Below are 19,365 nucleotides of genomic sequence, written 5' to 3'. Positions count from 1 at the left end.
TATATATATATATATATATAAACCCGATTCCAGGATAAATTGCCATATATATATATATATGGCAATTTTCTCCATTTCCTCCCGAGCACATCCCTCAGAAGTTCCAATTTTTGTTACCCTTACAGGCCGTTTGTGGGAAGCAATAATGGTCTTTGAGGCAATTAACGATTGAGACTTCGATGGGAGCTCATCAATCTCATTACTGAGCCTCTGCCTCAACAATTAACAGACGAAATTAGTATCAAGTATCCAGACGTCAATTAATGTAACTTTTAACAATTACTTCAGCTGGTTGTGCTCCTCCCTGATTCAAGTGGAAATAACATGTTGGATAAAAATATATATAACATAAAATTTTGAATGCCACGGAAAATGTATTATAAAAACTAGATACATAAATGCTAAAACCAATACAATAAGAACTAGTGTGGGCTGATGAGAGTTTTATTAATTTATTTAATATTTTTTTAATTTTATTTTTTTGTTTATTAGGAACACCAACAGCCATACATATAAAATAGGTACTAAATATACGTACAAATAATACGTAAAAATGTCCTGATTTATAGTTGTCGTCACACTTAATTTTTTATTTTCCGAAAGCTGGTAGAAAGTAAACAGTTTAACTCTATTTTAAATGACTGGCAAACAGAACGCTCATAAAGCTTAACAGCAAACAGCCTGACACCGACCATCCGTTTACATTTTCCCTTGCTTTGAATAATAAACAATGATGAACATAAAAATGTAATAATATTCCCCAATACAATATCCGAGACTCTAAACAAATAACCACAGATGAAATAAGCGCCAAGCATGTGCTGTCAAAAGCAGTATATACCCCTTGAGTCCCGCTGCTTAAATTTTAAGCGATAAAGAATTATTATATTGACATCTTTATTCGACACTTGCAATATAATAATTTTAATTTTTTCTTTATTTTGATCATTTAAACAAATATTTATCATATTAACATACACACCTCACTTTATTATATTTCTGCTTTTTTTTAAATAACTACAACATTATCATTATTTCGATTCTCTCGTTGACATCTTGATCGGACATTCAATCTCGGACAAATATTCACAAAAATTATTACCATCATATTTCTGAGATTTTAGTTGTGGTATACTCGTTTATGTATTTTCATTTGTTTTTACACTAACGACACCATATAACGAATTAGGTATTGATATACCTCAGAGCAAATTCCTTATATGGTGTGTCCCATCAGGGACAATGCGTTGAAAAATACTAGTGATATTCACATACTGGAGCAAAATAAGTAAAGTGTAACTGGAAAACAATATTTTCCCAGTGCCACTACGTAGGGCTCAGAGCACAGGGTACAATGGGAATGGACATCAAAAAGGAGGAATTGTAACGAGAATCAAGAATTCAGGAGCAGACAAATTGAATGAGGGGAACGATGCGATTGGCGGAGAATGACGCGGCCGCGACATCGTCGGCTTGGTGACGCTTATAAATAGGAGGGTTTATGCGAGGCGAGTGATTCATTCCGCTGCGAGATACGATGCTGAGACTGCCTTATCAATTATCGCAAGTTCCATAGATCTTTTTACACACTAAAGTGTTTCCTTAAATGTGCAACGGAGCTACAACGTGCTGCGTCGTCGAACGCAACTCGACTGAGCATGGGCGTCTGTCGTATAAAAAGACGCAGAACGTAAATTTACAACATCGGCGGTGACTGCGCTCCGAAGTTTATCTCTTCCACACTATTACACCTGCCCCTTTACAAAGCGGAACCAAATTAACGTAAGTCGGAAATGCAACACTTTAAAGAGCTTGTTTGTTGACGACACTAAGTTCATTCTGGGATGTAAGAGATTTCACGTAGTGTTGAGCAAAATGGCAAGTGACAGAATTAAATTAAAGGAGTCACACACTATGCCGACCACACACGAGTGGGAAAAGCACAGGAAGAAGATGAAATTTCAGCCCATTCCTAGAACGAGAAAAAATTGTGTACAAATAAAGAAAGAATTTCATTTACACCAAAACATCAAGAAAACAATTTGACAGAAAAATCAATTAGTATAATTTGTCAAGAGAAATCATAAAGTTATAGGGATATTGTTTTTTGTAATAAATATTATTTATATTACAAGAAAATAAGTACGTCAATTAAAATGAATATAAGATTCATGTACTCTAACAGTCAACCGGCAAAAGGATATTTTTCTGTGCTTTAACTGATTTTAGTAAAATGGCGCACGAGAGTTATGTTTGCGAATTGTTTCTTTTGGAATAATAGCAGAAATAAACTGCATTTAGGGGACAATTCGTGCCCACTATAAAAATAAAAGCAATGACCCGGTGATTACCAGGTTTTATTTTTGAGAGTTTGGTTTGATAGGTGGTATTTTCATCCAAAGATATTTTCATTTTTGTCTTTTTCCATTTGGTCTTAATCATATTTTCAATCATATTTACGGTTTAACTGCCCTCAAGTGTAATTTATAGAAATTCAGTTATTTTTAGATAAGTCCTCTAGTTTTTCAAGATCCATCTTTCCTAACTAGCAGACCAAAAACCCTCTCAACTCCAGCTCATTTGGGAACTATCCTCATATATTCGTTCAACAGATCAGCATAAGATGAACACGTCCGGCTCCAGGTCCGAGGGTCCAGTGGGACAGGTTTGCACCCCCACCCCTCCACCCACCCTCAGCAGACAGCGGCCGGTATTTACGACAAGCCTGTGTGTCATAAATTTTATTGCAAATGCGAAACAAAAGGTTTCAGTGTATGAAGGCACAAACACATGTTACGATCATTATTGGTATTGGTATATGTCGATACAACTAGATTGATGAATTAGATAACAACGTAATTATTATAATGGAATGGACGAGGTCTGATGTGATGATAAAACAAAATGAAACTCATAAAGTTTAATACAAATCGTGTGATTTTGAAGAACTTTAAAAATAAGTGAAATTTAAAAATACTTTTCGTCGCAAACGTTAATCGAGAAGTGGTCAAAATAAACAGGGCAAGCTAGAAATTTCAACTAAAACTGAAACTAGTTTTGACTAGTGAAAGTTAATAATAAAAATGAACAATCAGTGTAGAGGTACATTGCATAACTGGCTTCATCAATCGGCCACAGCCCGCCGGCAGTGAAGACGCCCACTGACCGTCACAGGCTGAGGTCTGATCGTCAATGTGAGACTGACTGAAATTGCCATTGGGAAGTCATGGTTAATGACAGACAATTTTATTTTCCTCTAAATCAATAATAGAAGTTTACAGATTTCAATTAATGACTAAAACTCAAAAACCTCAAATATCATTACTCTTTCTATGACAAGACTATAATATATGGGTAGTATATACAGTGTGCATGTATATAGTGTGCACCAAATTTCAAAGCAATCGGTCCAGTTGATTTTGCGTAAAAGACACACATACATCCTCAAATTTCGCATTTATATAATATTAGTAGGATTCGGACTTGGTGTCGGGGTCGACTGGTTAAATCCAAAAAAATATATTTTACACACCGCATCACGTAAATATAAACCATTCTATTGTAGTCCTTTTGATCTAAGGAATGTTCGGGAATGAGAGTGCAACAGACGCACAGATACTCCCGCTGCGTCTCCAGAGAAATCGTCGTGAAAGCCTCTAGTTCCAAATGTCGGTTCTTTTATGCAATAACATATTTCGAGAATGCCACGTATCTACCAACTTTACAGACGACGCGAAAGCATCATTTTGTTATATAAGAACAACATGTAATATTATAAATCGAATACCAATAAAATATAAAAATATAATATTTCGGCTTTTCTTCAACAGCCTTCACTGACACAAGGATCTCTAGTTCTATGGAACTTGGATTGTGGGACCCAGCGGATACAATATCCTGAATGTCATCAGATCACCTGTCGGATTACATGAAAAACATATTTGTTGATGTGTGCGCATTATACCACCAGCTGGTAAAAACTAGTAATAGCTTATACTATCAATAGAAAAATAAATCAAAAACGTGTATAAAATTCTGAAGGAACTCCATATATCTTTTTATAACATCACACAAGCACGTAACACGAGCCGATCTCGCTCGGAGCTCCCCTAACATGTGTCGCTTGATTCGATAACTCACTGTAGAAGGCTTTCAGATAAACTATTTGAAGGCTTTCCTGAGAAAAGGCGAGAGTTTTAAAAGTCTGTAAAACTTATCGACCAAAATGTTTAAACTTAATCAATCAAGATTTTTTGAGAATTTAATCAAAAATACAGCTTTTTTTGTCTGAGCCAATAGATCTGTTTCCAAGTTATACATAGAGAGCACATCACGTAACGCATACTTCCATCAGAATTTCAAATCACGTCCTAGATTATGGAATGTACCAGAGATTTTCTAAATTCATTTTTTCGTGAGTGCTAGTTCAACACAAACGTTGAAGCTTTTATTAAAACACATTTTGGGTTATATTCAATTCGAGCCAAAACAGAATTGAATATTTTCAAGATATTTAGAATATATTCATTAATATATACAAAAAATATCTTAAACATCACAACATATAGTATACATCAATGTAGCGTCTTATTGGTCTTAACAAATATGATTCGCCGAGTCGACGCGCTAAGAAGAAGAATGTAGCTAGCCTCTAGCAGGCACCTATGCAAGATAGCGGTCGCAGCTTGAGAGGATCTTCTCACAATGTCCGCATAACATGACTCGTTATCCAGTGTCCTAGATAACAATAACACGGCATCGCAGCGCATCAATCCTACGGTATATCAACCTTGTATGTATGTATTACTTTATTTGTATATTTCGTTGCCGTCATAATCACTAATACACGAACAGTGTCATATCGCTTCGTGTAGCGTTTCTGCATTGTAAGATGCCTACATGTAAAATAAGACATTACCTGCAGCAGACTGGTGTCGAAGTGCGCCAGCAAGGCGGCCGGCGTCTGCGGCGACGAGCGCCGGCGCGTCGACGACCGAGCCCCCGCGCGCGATTCTGTAACAACGCAAAAAAATTAGCACATGTAACAGTGAGACAGGTATATAAAACAAGTATATAGTGGATATATAAAACAAGTTATGCTACAAATATTTCATTTGACAACTCCATCAACAAAATGGAAACAGATTTGGCTACGAAACGCTTCATATCACGCATTGGTATCGCCGCCGGTACGTATTGTAGGCTGTGACGTCTACGCCGTAGCCGATAATCGTAGCATATTTAAGTAAATTAATGCTCATTTTATGATTCTTGTATTGTCTTTATTGCTTCTTAACTAATATTATCACAACTTCTAGATACTAGTAACAATTCTAGTTCAGAATAACCATGCGTTTTATATGACCAGACTATACCAAGGACTATACTTTCGTCCATTTCACGGGCCTCAAAGGCCGACGTAGGTAATTTCCCGGGCGTGGTCGGCAATATCCTCGTCTGACTGTCATATAGCCTATGGCACTGATGTACTGACTGTCATTAGTCTGTGGCACTGTGCACGAGGCTAGGCCAGACTTCATGGACTTCCGGCGCACGTATATTGAACTGCAATCGACTCTAAATCCGTAAGTATATAAATTCTTTGACTGAGTCCGAGAGATTTAAGGTTGAAAAATTCCTTGTTAAATTCCTTATAAGAAATAAGGTAAGGTCAATCGACCCGTCAGAAACAAGTCACAGGACTTGTTACATTTAATTTTCTAGTCTTTTGTTTTATGTAATGAATATAATAAAACCCAAAAGTGACCATTGCCGCATAAAGTTTGGAACTTCATACTTGCCATTAAATTGTCCAACCGAACTCTGGAAGACACAGACAAACTCAGTCTCCAGTAAGTCCATTGTCTCAAAGCAACATTTTAACAAGTTTCGCCGACCGGTTCTCCCCGCCTCGGCTCCACAAACTGCAGTATGAAGTAGACTTCAACCGTAGCTGACGACGTGGCCTTGTTACATAACTTTGTATACTTAACAATGTTAAGTTCTGCTTATTTAGAGTAGGGTAGTACTAGACAAGTTAAAACAATTTAAAGGCAATTTTTGAAAATAATAATTAAATGGACAAATTTTACAATAGAGCGGGAGTCGGCAAGAACTGAACGAACCGGAAAATGAAAAAAAAGATGTCCCGCCAACATGGGCGCGGGTTCAATTCCCGCTCTCGATTCCAGATTTTTTTCATCTCATTAATCTTTGCAATAATTTAATTAAAAAGCACGTGTTACATACATAATAAAACCATTTAAAAAGTTAAAATAATTTGTGCAATTTGAAAGTATAACATTTCAGTCGCATCTTTTTTTTAGGTACCTAATTCATAATTTTAAAAGCAACGAAGAAATCCTAACGTATCCCGTCGACTTGTATGTTTGTCTGTCTGTCCGCTGTCAGTTTAAAGTATTAACGAGTGAACATAAAGTAGCTAAGACTTCACTCGCCAATTACAGGCCATTCACACTTTTAAACCGATTATGCAGTTCTACCTAATGCAAACAGAGCCCGTACTGTATTGTGCCTGTGTTTTTAAGCAACGGCTGCCCATTGTGAGGTAATTAAATTATCGACTTTGAAAATGTTCCAGATGAAAGCCAAAAGTGACCGCTCTCCAGAAATAATAACTGCCCGCTCGTCCGGAGACACCTACACTTTATTAATCCTATCCATTTCGCAATTAAACCACCCGCATGGACAAGGCTCGCAAGGCGGGAGACACACGGCACATCTAACACGGGTTGAAAAAATATAAAATTGATGTATTCGGAATTAAATACCTCACAAAGAAGCATTCAAGACGATGCAAGACGATTCTCATTATATTAGGAAGCTCCTGCACTCGGGCGACTTGATGGCAGCTCCTGATGAAGCTATACTGCTCGGTTCTGACAGAAAAATATTATGCTTATAGTGTTTAATACTGTAGCATCGACAAACAAATAAAAGGAAAGTACTTTGGAAAGTTAAATATAAAGAATAAATAATCTATGGAAGTAATATTGTTTGAGAGTAATAACAGATTTGTTATCCACAACGTATGTAAACGTTTTTAGAATATTTATAGGCTAATAGGTCCCGTTTTTGCGTAGATCATGATCTTGCAATCAACAATAATTAAAATAAAACAGATTATATCAGCATCAATTAATTAGAAGAATGTGAACGCGACCTAGGCGGCCTGCTCACGGCCGTCCCTCGCGTCCCGGCCGACGCAATACGCCCGCTGCATCACATACACCACTATGGACAATTTTTGTTTTTCAGTCACAATGACCGCTCTTTCTGAACTTGCCTTTTATTTGATAAGACCGGAACATTTGATTTATTTTCTTGATATTATTGATTTATTTTATTTCAATACCCTCATAATCTCATATTCGGGCAGGGCGAGTGACGTTCACTGTACAATTCCTTCGTGTCATGTAACTAATATGAGAGTCATTTTCTGTTCTTAATGAATCTAATACAATTACTCATAACATGTTGGTGTTCCCTTCCTTCCCTATTGTTATTGTAACAATGGCTGTGGTCTGTTCATACCATTAGTTTAGCTTCAGGATTGATGTGAATCTACAAATGTTGATCGTTTAACAAACACTGTCACAGCACAAAATAGGAACAGAATGTAACCTAAGCGTGTTAATTTTGAAAAGTCTTAACTTCGGAATGTTAGAATTTTCGTCACAAAATTAACATATGTATATCTGCTTTTCCTTAAGCGCACAATATTAAATTAAATTAAATTAAATCAATGGAAAGCGTTTTAGAATGTAAATTATTTTCATTCTTTAGTTCATTCATATTTTTAATTACAATACCACCATTGACCCATCCACAGTAAACAAGACCTTCCAGTTTCGTAATTCGCAATTCTTTGCTTGGGATACTGTATCTGCAACATAATGTTTTTTCATGTCACAAAATTCCTAAACTCACTATACACACATTTGTATAAATAACATTCTGTCATAATTATGCTGCAACTAAGCGTGTGCGGTAAGTCGACGTAATCGCGGCTTTATCGCGAGGCGTCGTCGAATAATCTTCTTCACCCAGGATGTGCGTACAAGCTACAGTCAACAACAACCTACCTAATATTCATTACGTTTTAGCCGCTATTACCACTGCATAGAGGTCAATGTAGGACTCGTGGACTCGTGCGAGGGGGTGTACAAGGTGTGAACGCGCCCTGTTGGAGATAGCGGTATGATGAAGGAAAACCTTGCCTGATAAAGTATACACAGAAGGGTTTTGCATGTTTTGATTCCCTGGCACTCGAATGTACTTAGCACATAAAACATAGCTTGTTATGCGCTTGAAGATAGAAGAGGACAAAGAGCTAGACTGAGCTAATAAGTAGTCAGAATTTCCAAAAAAATCTTTCCTTATATATATACATACATACCTATATGTAGTTTAGCGATAACGATTTTACCTATAAATATTTCACCCCCGCAAAACACTCGTGTTTACTGAATCTGAAAACATAATGTGTTTACACATCGAAGCATGTTGTGTACGAATCAGTCAGTACACACGCGTGAAATAAACATTTTAATCCCATAAGCTGAATTTCCTCAGAAAATGTGCTAACAGAGAAACATCAAAACAATTGTTTTGTTTTTTTCTTGAAAGGTCAAGAAAGAAAGCATAGGTAATTAATGTCTATATAAAATCTCTACATTATCTTTATCCTTATTATTAAATATTATAAAACAAAGCCCCTGCCTGGTGTCTGTTCGCGATAAACTCAATGAATATTACACGGATTTCCCTGGGGAAAGGTTAGGTGTATAATTAATTATGTTTTAGCCGAGCGAAGCTGCGACAGGCCGCTAGTTACATAATATAATAGAGCAACTCTTTACGTTTTTCCAGCGGCTGACGCAAGGAATTTTAATAGGACCTTCCCGCCCTTTCTTCCAAACGAGACGCGATCGAAAAAATTCCGATGAATTCGGACGCCTCGACGGCGACACAGAGTCTCGTTCAATATTATTTGTCCAAATTCACATATGTCACAAATTATAGCTTTAACTACTTGGTATACCTAATAAGAAGTAGGTGTTTATTACTAAGCGGTCAATTTAAAAGGGATTTAATAATAATGGGTAGGACCAAATATTTTAAAATATATAAACAGGAACTCGGAAAAGATTATTATTTCATTAGATATTTCTGGCTTCAGACACTCAAGGAATGTAAATATAATCAATGAAGAAAGCTATAAACTCATAAGAACATAAATTTTTGGAAGAAAATATTACGACTACGCTACCATCATACTAAAATATAACCTTCTCCTTTTTTGGAAGTCAGTTAAAAGGTTATAGTTTCACCCCTGTCACGATCAACAATTGATCTACAACACAAACACCCACAAAGGCACAAAGCTGGCACCATTGTACCGACACACTAACTGCCACGCCACCAGCCCCCACTGATATTTCGACAGCTCGGCGTGATGGCGATCTAAAATTACAGATAAAGTAAACTGTTTAATGCCCAAAATTTCGTTTTTTATTTGGCAACCAGCAGTACTTCATTAGCAACATAAATTAAATTGTACGCATGATTTTATACAGAAATAAAAACAATTTCTTTAAACACATGATTAAATTTAATAATTGGTATTATCATGAAGTAAACTAGAAGAAATAATGAAAAGTCCCGTTATTAAATAGTTACGCAGAAGTTTATTCATACTGTCCATACTAATATTATAAAGAGAAAACAATTCTATTTTTGTTTTCTTTTTGTAATGAATAAACTTAAAAACTACTGGGCACGGGCGGGCGTGGAATTAAACACAAAGTATTGCCGACAGTATCGCATGGCCGCCGGTCGTTGTGGCGCTTGCTGCCTGATGATAATGTTCGCCATCGGAAGCAGTGCCCACTCGATCGGCTTTTATTGATTTTTGTAGGATTTAATGTTTTCCTAGTACCAAAAAATAGAACAGTAAAATAGACGCCTATACTGTTACAAGTAAAACCATACTTGCATTCTCTCCCAGCTAACCATCAGGACGAACAGAAAACATTTAAGATTATTACATAGAAGAACAGTACTAACCACGTATGCGCCGACCATATCAGTACCGCGCTATCCGACACAGTTCCACAATTCATTACCAACTTCCTGACTAATGAAACATTAACGCCTGAATACTTAGCTCAAGAACATACATCTTACGCAAAGGCGATTAAGGGACGGGGAGAGAAGGGACCATAATTATCATTATGTGCGGACTCGGGGTGAAGTTGAGCAAGAAGTTAAATACTGGCATTGTCGTCGGCGGCAATATCTCTTTTGCATATTTACATTTTTAAGGGCAAAAATAAAATTAGTGATTTCTCTATAAAGTTTACTTCTAAATTAGCAAATCATAAATCTGTATAATTTTAATTTTTGAATAGTTAAAGTATTTTTATTTTTGCTTAATTACTTACAATGTCGATGACGATACAAATAAATGTTGTATTCTGTCATTCCAATCGCGAGACACACTTCCCGCAGACTGTCAGTTGCCGTAAATGTCAAACTATTTTTAAGACAATTTCAACGAGCCTACATGCTTCCTGTAGCTGGCGGCTTTTGTAACAAAAACCAAAAAATTTGGTACTCCAGTTTTATGAAATTGACAATCTTTCTGTCCAATAAAATATAAATATTATTAACTACATTCGTTTTCTCAACTTTAAAAAAGAAAAAGTGACATCAAAACAAGAATAGTCTATAAATATTTCCATAATACCTAAAATGACATTTTATAATGCGAATTTATGAACAGCGCTGTAGCAAACATCTTTGCAAACTCTCCCCTGCACTGCACCACAGTCCCCTGCCCGAACTTGTTGCGAGTGTCACAATTTATTGCGACACTGCCGACACTCTGAGCCCCTTATCGAGGCAGACCGTTAATGTGGCTGTCTGGGTACTTGGGGACTGAGTATAGCAATAGCTGCTGGAATATTCGAAAGTAATTTCATGCGATGAGATCTGCATCTGTGTGACGTCTAGGTAGGTAGAGGACAGAGTGTGCGAGAGTTGAGGACGTTGTCGTCTAGCGAAAGATGTAGAATTTAATATTTAGCAATAGAAAGTGCACCCAAATAATAAAAGTCATAGGTAAGAAATGTAAAGCTAGCTATGATGTTTCGTTCAGACTACTAATACCAAAACACACTCCAATGTAGAATGAAACCTGCTACAGAGAAAAGAGTGCGAAACCTTTCATTAATATACTAATTTACTAAGTTCTCAACAAACTGTTTACAAATTTTGCAAAAGTAATGAATAATTTCTTAAATTAGTATAATCTATTACAATGCATTACACTTCAATTCAATAAATGGAATCGAATCAATCTAGCAACTCAACTCAAAGAAAAAATTGAAGCTAAATGAGACCTAACCTCTCAGGATACTGTAGGGAATTACTTGTTTTCTTCGAGATATATGAGAATTTATGTCCCGATATCTCCACTGGGTCGACTTGCACTCAGTCCCCTGCCGCTGATGAACTTGTTACGATTCCACCGAATTTATTACAGCCAAAGCCAACAAACACTTACCCAAATAATATTGAATACTCTATCGAAATTCAACCGTCGGGATGTAACATAAGACTTTATTTAGTTAGCACTTAACATTTACTCAATTTGTTTAGCGACCATTCTAAATTTCTAGAGATCTATTCAGTCTGTCACAACGCCATATAGGGTCCATGCATATAGGATGCTCTGTGTGAATGTGATAGATCACACTGCACACTCTTTCTAAGGATTGACACATCATGTATTTACCAAATGAAATAACTTTTTACGTAGTTTAGCTTTTGTACCTGTTTCACCGTCATTATCATGATGGACGACGTCAGTCCCCTGGCTCATCCCGACACTGTATCAATCTCCGGATGCTATCGAAACAATTCCCCTGGCACATCGCTCCTAATTCCGAATAAGCAATATAGACGCTCGATTATAGGATGTCGAATAGTTGTTGGAACATGATAAGTTGTTCAGTATTATTAAAGAAGGCTCTACTAAAAAGAAATAATTTTTATCAAAACTAATTATAATATTTTTCATAATATGTTATTAGCATATATAAGGATGTTAAAGTATGTAATTCTTGAATAAGTTTTTTTGTAACGTAAAAAATATTCGTACTCACAAAAAAAAATATATATATATATATATATATATATATATATAACTTACATAGATCTGAGTAAAAATATTATGACGAAAATTTCGTAGAGGTAGATAAATGTAATTTGACTTTTGCCCTTCAAAATGTCAAGTAATAAAAGCAAATATCAAAGTACAACAAAAATAAATTAAAATAATCAAAACGAATAAAAAACCGCGAAAGTATAGCTACTTTCGCGGTTTTTTATTTTTTTAGTCGGAAAGGAAATGTAAAAGGTTTACGTTTGAACGAGGAAATATTTTTTATTGCGGAGGAACGAGACATAGCGGGGAATAATTTCAGACGAACAGAAAAATTACGTCAAATTTTTCAAGTTACGTCAACGCTGTTAGCTCCGACGAGGAGTGTTATGGCTTTTTATTAGACAATATAACCGGATGAAGAGTTAACTTATATCACGTTTGTAAACTAGCTCCGGTAAGAAATATTTTAGTGAAAGATAAAAAACTATATGTCGTTCATCTGCTCCAGGGTTAATTCTGCCTGAATACCAAAATTCATTGAAGTTCTTTCAGAACAGCCTGGAAATAAATCTAATCTTAATTAGTGTTTCGGAGAAACTGATAGTGGTAAAAATGGCAAAACACTTTTCAGGAAAAAATATGAATATATCGTTGAAATGGCATTGACACGCCAAGAAGAAGACGCAACTGAACACAAAAACATGATGCACCAAACAAAAATTTAACAAACAGCTCAGCCACTCAACAGTAAAACGTCGAGTCAAACAAGTCAGTGCCCACCCCAGCGCGCAGCCAGCGCGGGGCCGGTGTCGCACCTGCCGCACCGCCGCGCACCTTCACGCCCTATTTGCTTTTGTATGTAATAGGGTTACTACCACTACACATTATCTAAGCTACCTCTATGGTGCGCTATTAAAATTGACATAAACTTGAAAAGAATCTGTGGAACTAAGCTGTTAGAATCTCAGAATGTCTATGTGTACCTATCCAATGGCCCACTTTATTTTTTTCCTTAATTAATACATATATATATTAATATTAATAATCAATATCAATAAATATAATAAAATTGAAGAAAGGTCAAATTTGTACATTGGATATATTTTTTTTATTCTTCATGGAATATACTTAGTTACTGATATAGATGACGAACATATAGTTTTGCAAATTTTTGTTTGTCTGTCTGTCTGTCTGAACACGCATCACTCGAAATCTACTGGACCGATTTGCTTGAAATTTGGTATGTAGGTACCTTATATACCGGGTTAACATCTTAGATACATTTCATCCCGGTAAATGGTCAGGTACCTGTAGGATAATTAAAAAACTAATTATGAATCAAAAATTCCTCGGAATCCCGGGTTAACATCTTATAGATATTTCATCCCGGAAAATGAGGAGGGTACTGAAGGAAAATGAAATTAACAATCCACGGAGCCGATTTACTTTAAAATTTTGTAGAAAGGTGTAAACAGAATATAAACAAATTGTTTTTATCGACTAAAGTCTGATATAGATATAATGGGCGCAGTATGTATCAATATATCAGTATAAAACTCTTCCGTTACTGAGTGACTGACTGGCTGGCTGACTGACTGACTGACTGACTGACTGACTAACAGACAACATACACCCGAAACTGCTGGGCGGGAAGCTGAAATTTGGCATGTAGGTGAGTGTAGGTGAGCACTAAGAGAGAATTTTTGGAAATTCTACTCCGATGGGGGTGAAAGGGGTGAAATCTGTAAATATGAAAGTTCTACACCGTTGAATGATGGCACAATATGTAGGAAACGGTATATCTACTTTACATTACATAGCAGGAAGCGGGATTGGACAAGTTTGCGAGACGAGACACGCAGCGGGAAACAGAAAATTGAACTAAAGATGAGAAATAATGCTAATTTGAATCATACATATTTACCAGTCTTACAGAGTACGCGATAAAAAAAATACTGAGATTTTTGATTTGACTATGAAATTCACGCGGGCGAAACCGCGGGCAAAAGCTAGTACTTTAATATAGTTGTAATGCGTTTGTAAAATATGTAAAATTGAAGTATTTTTGTTACACTGCCAACCCTAAAATGTTCTGAATGTACTGAGAGAACCCTTTGAACCTTAAAAACCGTTGGGGTGCAGCGCCCAGGGGCCCCAAAGGCTATTTTTTAAGATCTCACGTCCCGGAGTAAGCGCGCGGTGCTCAAAGCTAGGATTCAACACAATGCACGAAATAAAAACTTCAAACGTCATTGTACGCCCTTCATTCTTTTTCTTCTATTTAACATACTAGAAGAAAAGGGTGATTACTTCTCTTAATAAAAGCTTAATATTCATTTCATCATAATCCATGATAATATTTATTTATTGCACAAAAACACGATTTGTAAAAGTACAATTTGCGGACTTAATGCTAAAAGCATTATCTAACAGTCAACCTTTGGGTCATACTGAGTTATATGTGGGTGCAAAATATTCCTAAATATTCCTTCCTCTTCATAATTTAAAGAACAAATTACCAAAGAATTTGTAACGTTTGTAATATAATATCAGAGTAAATTCTGGGTGATCCTGAGTTAACGTGAAGTCAAACAATAGTGAAATACCTCAGGAATTCTTTATTGAAAGATCGCAGATATTGTCATAAGGTATTATCTCCTTGATAATGTAGATTCTAGGTTATATTAAGTTTGTCTATTCCACAAAGAAATTGGAAAAGTGACTCAACCCCCGCGCCCCGCCCCGGCAGGGAGCGCACTCAGTCAATATAATTACAATAGAAATGGATCATAATCAGCTACCCCACGCAAGAATACAGAGTACAGAAATAATGTTACTTAGGGTAAGGTCGTGTTTTTTAACTTTTGCCATCCAATGGGCATTGCAAATTAGTCTTAAAAATTAAGACTTATATACATAGAAGGAATAAATCAATTATCTACTGTTCTTTCTACAACTTCGGTTTTTATCAAGAAATACTTCAGAAATATATATTTGTTTATAACATGTTTTCATGCCGCTGTATATCTGTTCGCTCGACGGCGTGTCGCTAGTCGCCCCAGGTGACTCAGTCCCCTGCCCACGCAGCAGCGCCTATCTACAATCGCTCTATTCTTAAAAGCGTGGCGCGAAACTTACTTAAGGCTAATTGAGTTTTTACGACGACACCACGCCACAAGGAATATGTATGCGCTTTAGCTGAATTTGTAATCTTGTGAAACTAACTATATTAGGTAAGTGTTGGATAATACAAATGATTTTTATCTCGATTTAATGATCATATAAGTAAATTTTAAGTATCAGTCTAAGAACAAAAAGTCAATTAGTTAGTTAATTAGGAATAAAAAAACTCATTAAGATGTTAAATTATCTGTAAAATACATAAATCGCCGTGAAGCCTGTAAATATAGATAAACCTTTTCCACCAAATTCATTCCGGACGGTTCTCATCCGATGATTCACTGTTTAGCCGCGGGGGGGCGCCACTCAAAGCTATTTAAACTAAGCCATAGAGTTCTGTACGGAATCAATAATAGTTGCACCCGGGACATATTATCATATGTCCTATAGATAGAAATAAAATCACATATTTCATGAAAAAAGAGATTGCATTATATCAGTTGAGAGGGGATATCTATATTTTTCTGCAAAATTATAATAGAATTAAAATTTGTTTTTTTTTGTTCGAAGGTAAAGCCTTTCCTTCGAAAAAAAAATAAATTTTGTTGACTCAATGGGTGTCTGACGATAAGTCAGTAATTTTGTATTTTATGACATCCGATACACGATAGGTGAATTTGTGTAAAACGTATATCATGTACTATGGGTATCGTGTACCGCAGAGTTAGCCATCAATCAAGAGACGAGACGCATCTTTTCATATCCAGTTTCATGAAACTTTGTTCGTTATTCATGACCAACTTTTTTAGGGCCGAAGTTTTTACTGCATAATTAATTAAATCTTTCTTGTTGTCAGGCTTGTGATTAAAGAAGTCCCTGTAGGATACGAGGACCGTTTTGCGGGAACGCAGAAATTTGCTAATTATCTATATTTTCCATACCAAAAGTGTTGTAGGTATATTAGTTTGACACCTGATTTTCTCGTGTAATAAATTTAATTACAATCTCTTCAGCAGATGTGTATTTATCCCTACTGCTAGTAGGGATTCATAAATATTTACAATTAAAATAACAGAAAAAATAATTTAAAAACTGAATAATTAGATACACGCAGCGAAAATTTTCTTTCGCTCAGTCTATGAAATGCGAACACGAAATCAGTGCGTTCCAAACACGAACTATATCGTCACGCAATGGCGCCTGCAGACATAACCTAACTTTAACAATACCAAGCTAATCTCGCCCTTACTTCTCCGGCAACAAGAGCAAGTTTCAGTTGCGTAAACAACGGGGACGTCAGCGTAATCGCGTGGAAGAAATGCAAACATTTGCTCGGGAAAGCCAACAACTCTTTAGTTTATTTGACTTTATGTCTCTTTGATCTACGAAAACAATTCCGAATCAATAACCTTGCATTGATATAATATTATTTGAATTTTGAATTTGAATTTGAATTTAAAATAGTGAAATAATATAAAATTTTCCCGTTGCAAAAAGATATGGTAAGACCAAACTCAGAATAACTTGTAACTTGATACTCTGTTAATAAAATTATTCCTTTGAACAGATTCCAGTAAATCCACTGAGGCGTTTAATATTACCCGCAAATCTATGTTGTGTTGTGAGCCGACGCGACGCGGAGCTGAGGAGCTGAGACGCGGCGGGAACGGGGTTCGGTAATACTCAGTGTACGACTTGCAACAACTTTATAACTAAATAGAATGTCGTGTTAATAAACACTTAATTATATTTTATAATAGTTCCATTTGAAGATTTGTCAGTCGCATTTATATAATGATGCGTCCCTGATATCATGATATTATATTATGTATATCTGATGTAAATCTTAATATAATTTCAGGACCCGTAGTAGTAGAAAACAATGTGCGGAATTTCATCGAAATCCATGCAACAACTGACAAGGCGATTAAGATCAAAATATAGATCAAACAAAGATCCTACATAAACAATATCAGTTATAACTTTACCAAGAAGTAAACTGATATTGTGTTACGTTATGTGTAATATAATAATAATGTTAATAATAAATCTGTGATATTAGAAATAAAGTATAAGTAATCCCTGCAACAGACTCGTAGATCCAGGTCACCTGTCCCGTCCTCATTGTGTCCTCATTATATCAACTCCATTACGTCCTCAGTTCGCGGTCGTGTAAAGGTCGCGCAAATGCCAAAGTTTCCATTCGCAAAGTTCGCCCGGATTCGCGCCGTCACGTTTTTCAAAACATTATCCTCACCTTCCGAAGGCCAGAAGGCTGGCAGCCATCGGCCAGAAGTTTCCTAATTGAAAATTAACATTTTCACGGACTTGCGTAGTGATTAGCATAAAATTTATATTCAGCGCAAGGTGCGGACGCACTTCGATTTTATTGATATTGCTGACTGCTCCGACCCAATTTTACACAAAACTTTCTGTCGGTAATACAGGCGTAATCAATTTCTATCGATGTAATAATGAACATGTAAAATCAACTAAAACCATTTTCGCTCGCACAAAATTATAAAAAAATCTGAGTCAGCACAAATTAATTGTATGAATTGTAAAGTGTTACAGGTAGAAAAAACAATTTCACTACCGTCCATTAAACCACATCAAGTCATAGGAGTCGATCCAGCGTCTCCAAACGCCCGACTGCGGTCCGACCCGCGACAGTGTGGCCGCGGCGCGCGGGTCCGGCTACCTTGTTAATGAATTAGTATTGAGTAATTATTACGCCTTATTTTATAGTGGATCCGATAAGGCTAAACGGCTAGAAGAGAAACCAGGACAACGCCAAATGACAGAGTTACTACGTCTTATATACAGGGGAATACTTAATGATTACTAAACTGTATTTCTAGCGTATCGCTTTATGAAGCGATGAATCTATATACGCTGTTGAATCTATGTACTACAACAGTCTTTGGGTAAACTATGAAATAGGTAAATATGAATACAAATCAATTTGTTTCAAAACCATATGAGGCAGTGACGATTCTATAGAAAAATATTTTCCAGAAAGTAACACTAATGTTAATTAGCTAAAATTATTCACCTTCTTCATTCGCGTTTACATACGTACTCAAATATTCTGATTCATACTACTCAAGAGGTGCTCCAATGATTGTTAGCAAAGCGTGAGTCGGAGACGCATGCGGCGAGATGTCGCGAATGAGCAAGGGTGGCGCCCCTGTGTTCACCCTCGAAGAAAACGAACTATTGTGCAAGCGATAATCTAGTTACAAGTAAAATTGGTGCTCGATTCAAGGAAGAATATTGTTGAATAATGAGAGCACACCTTTTGTCGGCGGAACTACACTATGTTACGGAATACAAGTCTTTATTCTTTTCTTATCCTTCCTCAATTGCTTATTTTTTTATAACTAAATTTATTCGCTACTCAATTCAAGGAAATAATATAAAAGCCCGCCCCAACGTCTCAAGCTGAGCATTAAACGTCTAAAAATATAATGAAGTGTTATATTATTATTTATCGAGCTGTGAAAGCGATAAGGGACACGCGAGCGATTAGCGATTAAAATCAGAAGAGTTATAATTCTGAGATTAGCCGACAATCGAGTGTTATGTAAATGTTGTGAAACTTGTTGCGGTGCGCCGGAGCGCGCGGGGGATTGGGCCGCAGAGTTAGGGTTGACAAAAAAAATGCGAAGTGTATCAATTATTCAATTGAAAATTGAATTCAATCGCACTAAAGTTGTTCAGGGGCAGCGGTGATCATTTATCATCAGACGACCCGCTTGTGCCATATCCTGCTCCATTACGTAAAGGAAAATATTAAAATTCTAATTTGCAAGATATTTTGTGTAGCTTAGTTATTTATATTATACAAACGGCGATAATAAAAAAATAAAAAAATACAACGGTTCGCCGGAACTTGAAGTACAAAAACAACTCCTGAACTGTGAGACAAAAACATTTAAATATCGTTAAACAAAAAGAAATAATTTCAACTGAAAGTACTGGCAACCCTACACGAAGACCGAGCTTAAACTCCTAATGGTTGAAGTAGAAATTAAAATTCACGGCTTTAG

General features: G+C 36.2%; 1 protein-coding gene across 1 annotated transcript in view; it reads right to left on the bottom strand.

The window, feature by feature from the left end:
* Positions 1–19,365, bottom strand: part of LOC128678469 (dystrophin, isoforms A/C/F/G/H-like) — a 455,052-nt gene that overhangs the window by 360,000 nt on the left and 75,687 nt on the right. The window contains exon 63 of the mRNA XM_053760046.2: positions 4,919–5,013. Within this exon, the coding sequence (XP_053616021.1) occupies positions 4,919–5,013 (95 nt within the window). The remainder of the gene's footprint in view (positions 1–4,918; positions 5,014–19,365) is intronic.

This window comes from Plodia interpunctella, chromosome 19 (assembly GCF_027563975.2).
Source record: "Plodia interpunctella isolate USDA-ARS_2022_Savannah chromosome 19, ilPloInte3.2, whole genome shotgun sequence".
Classification (NCBI taxonomy): Eukaryota; Metazoa; Arthropoda; class Insecta; order Lepidoptera; family Pyralidae; genus Plodia; species Plodia interpunctella.
The sequence above is the reverse complement of the archived record's forward strand: the minus strand, read 5'-3'. Positions and strand labels throughout refer to the sequence as shown.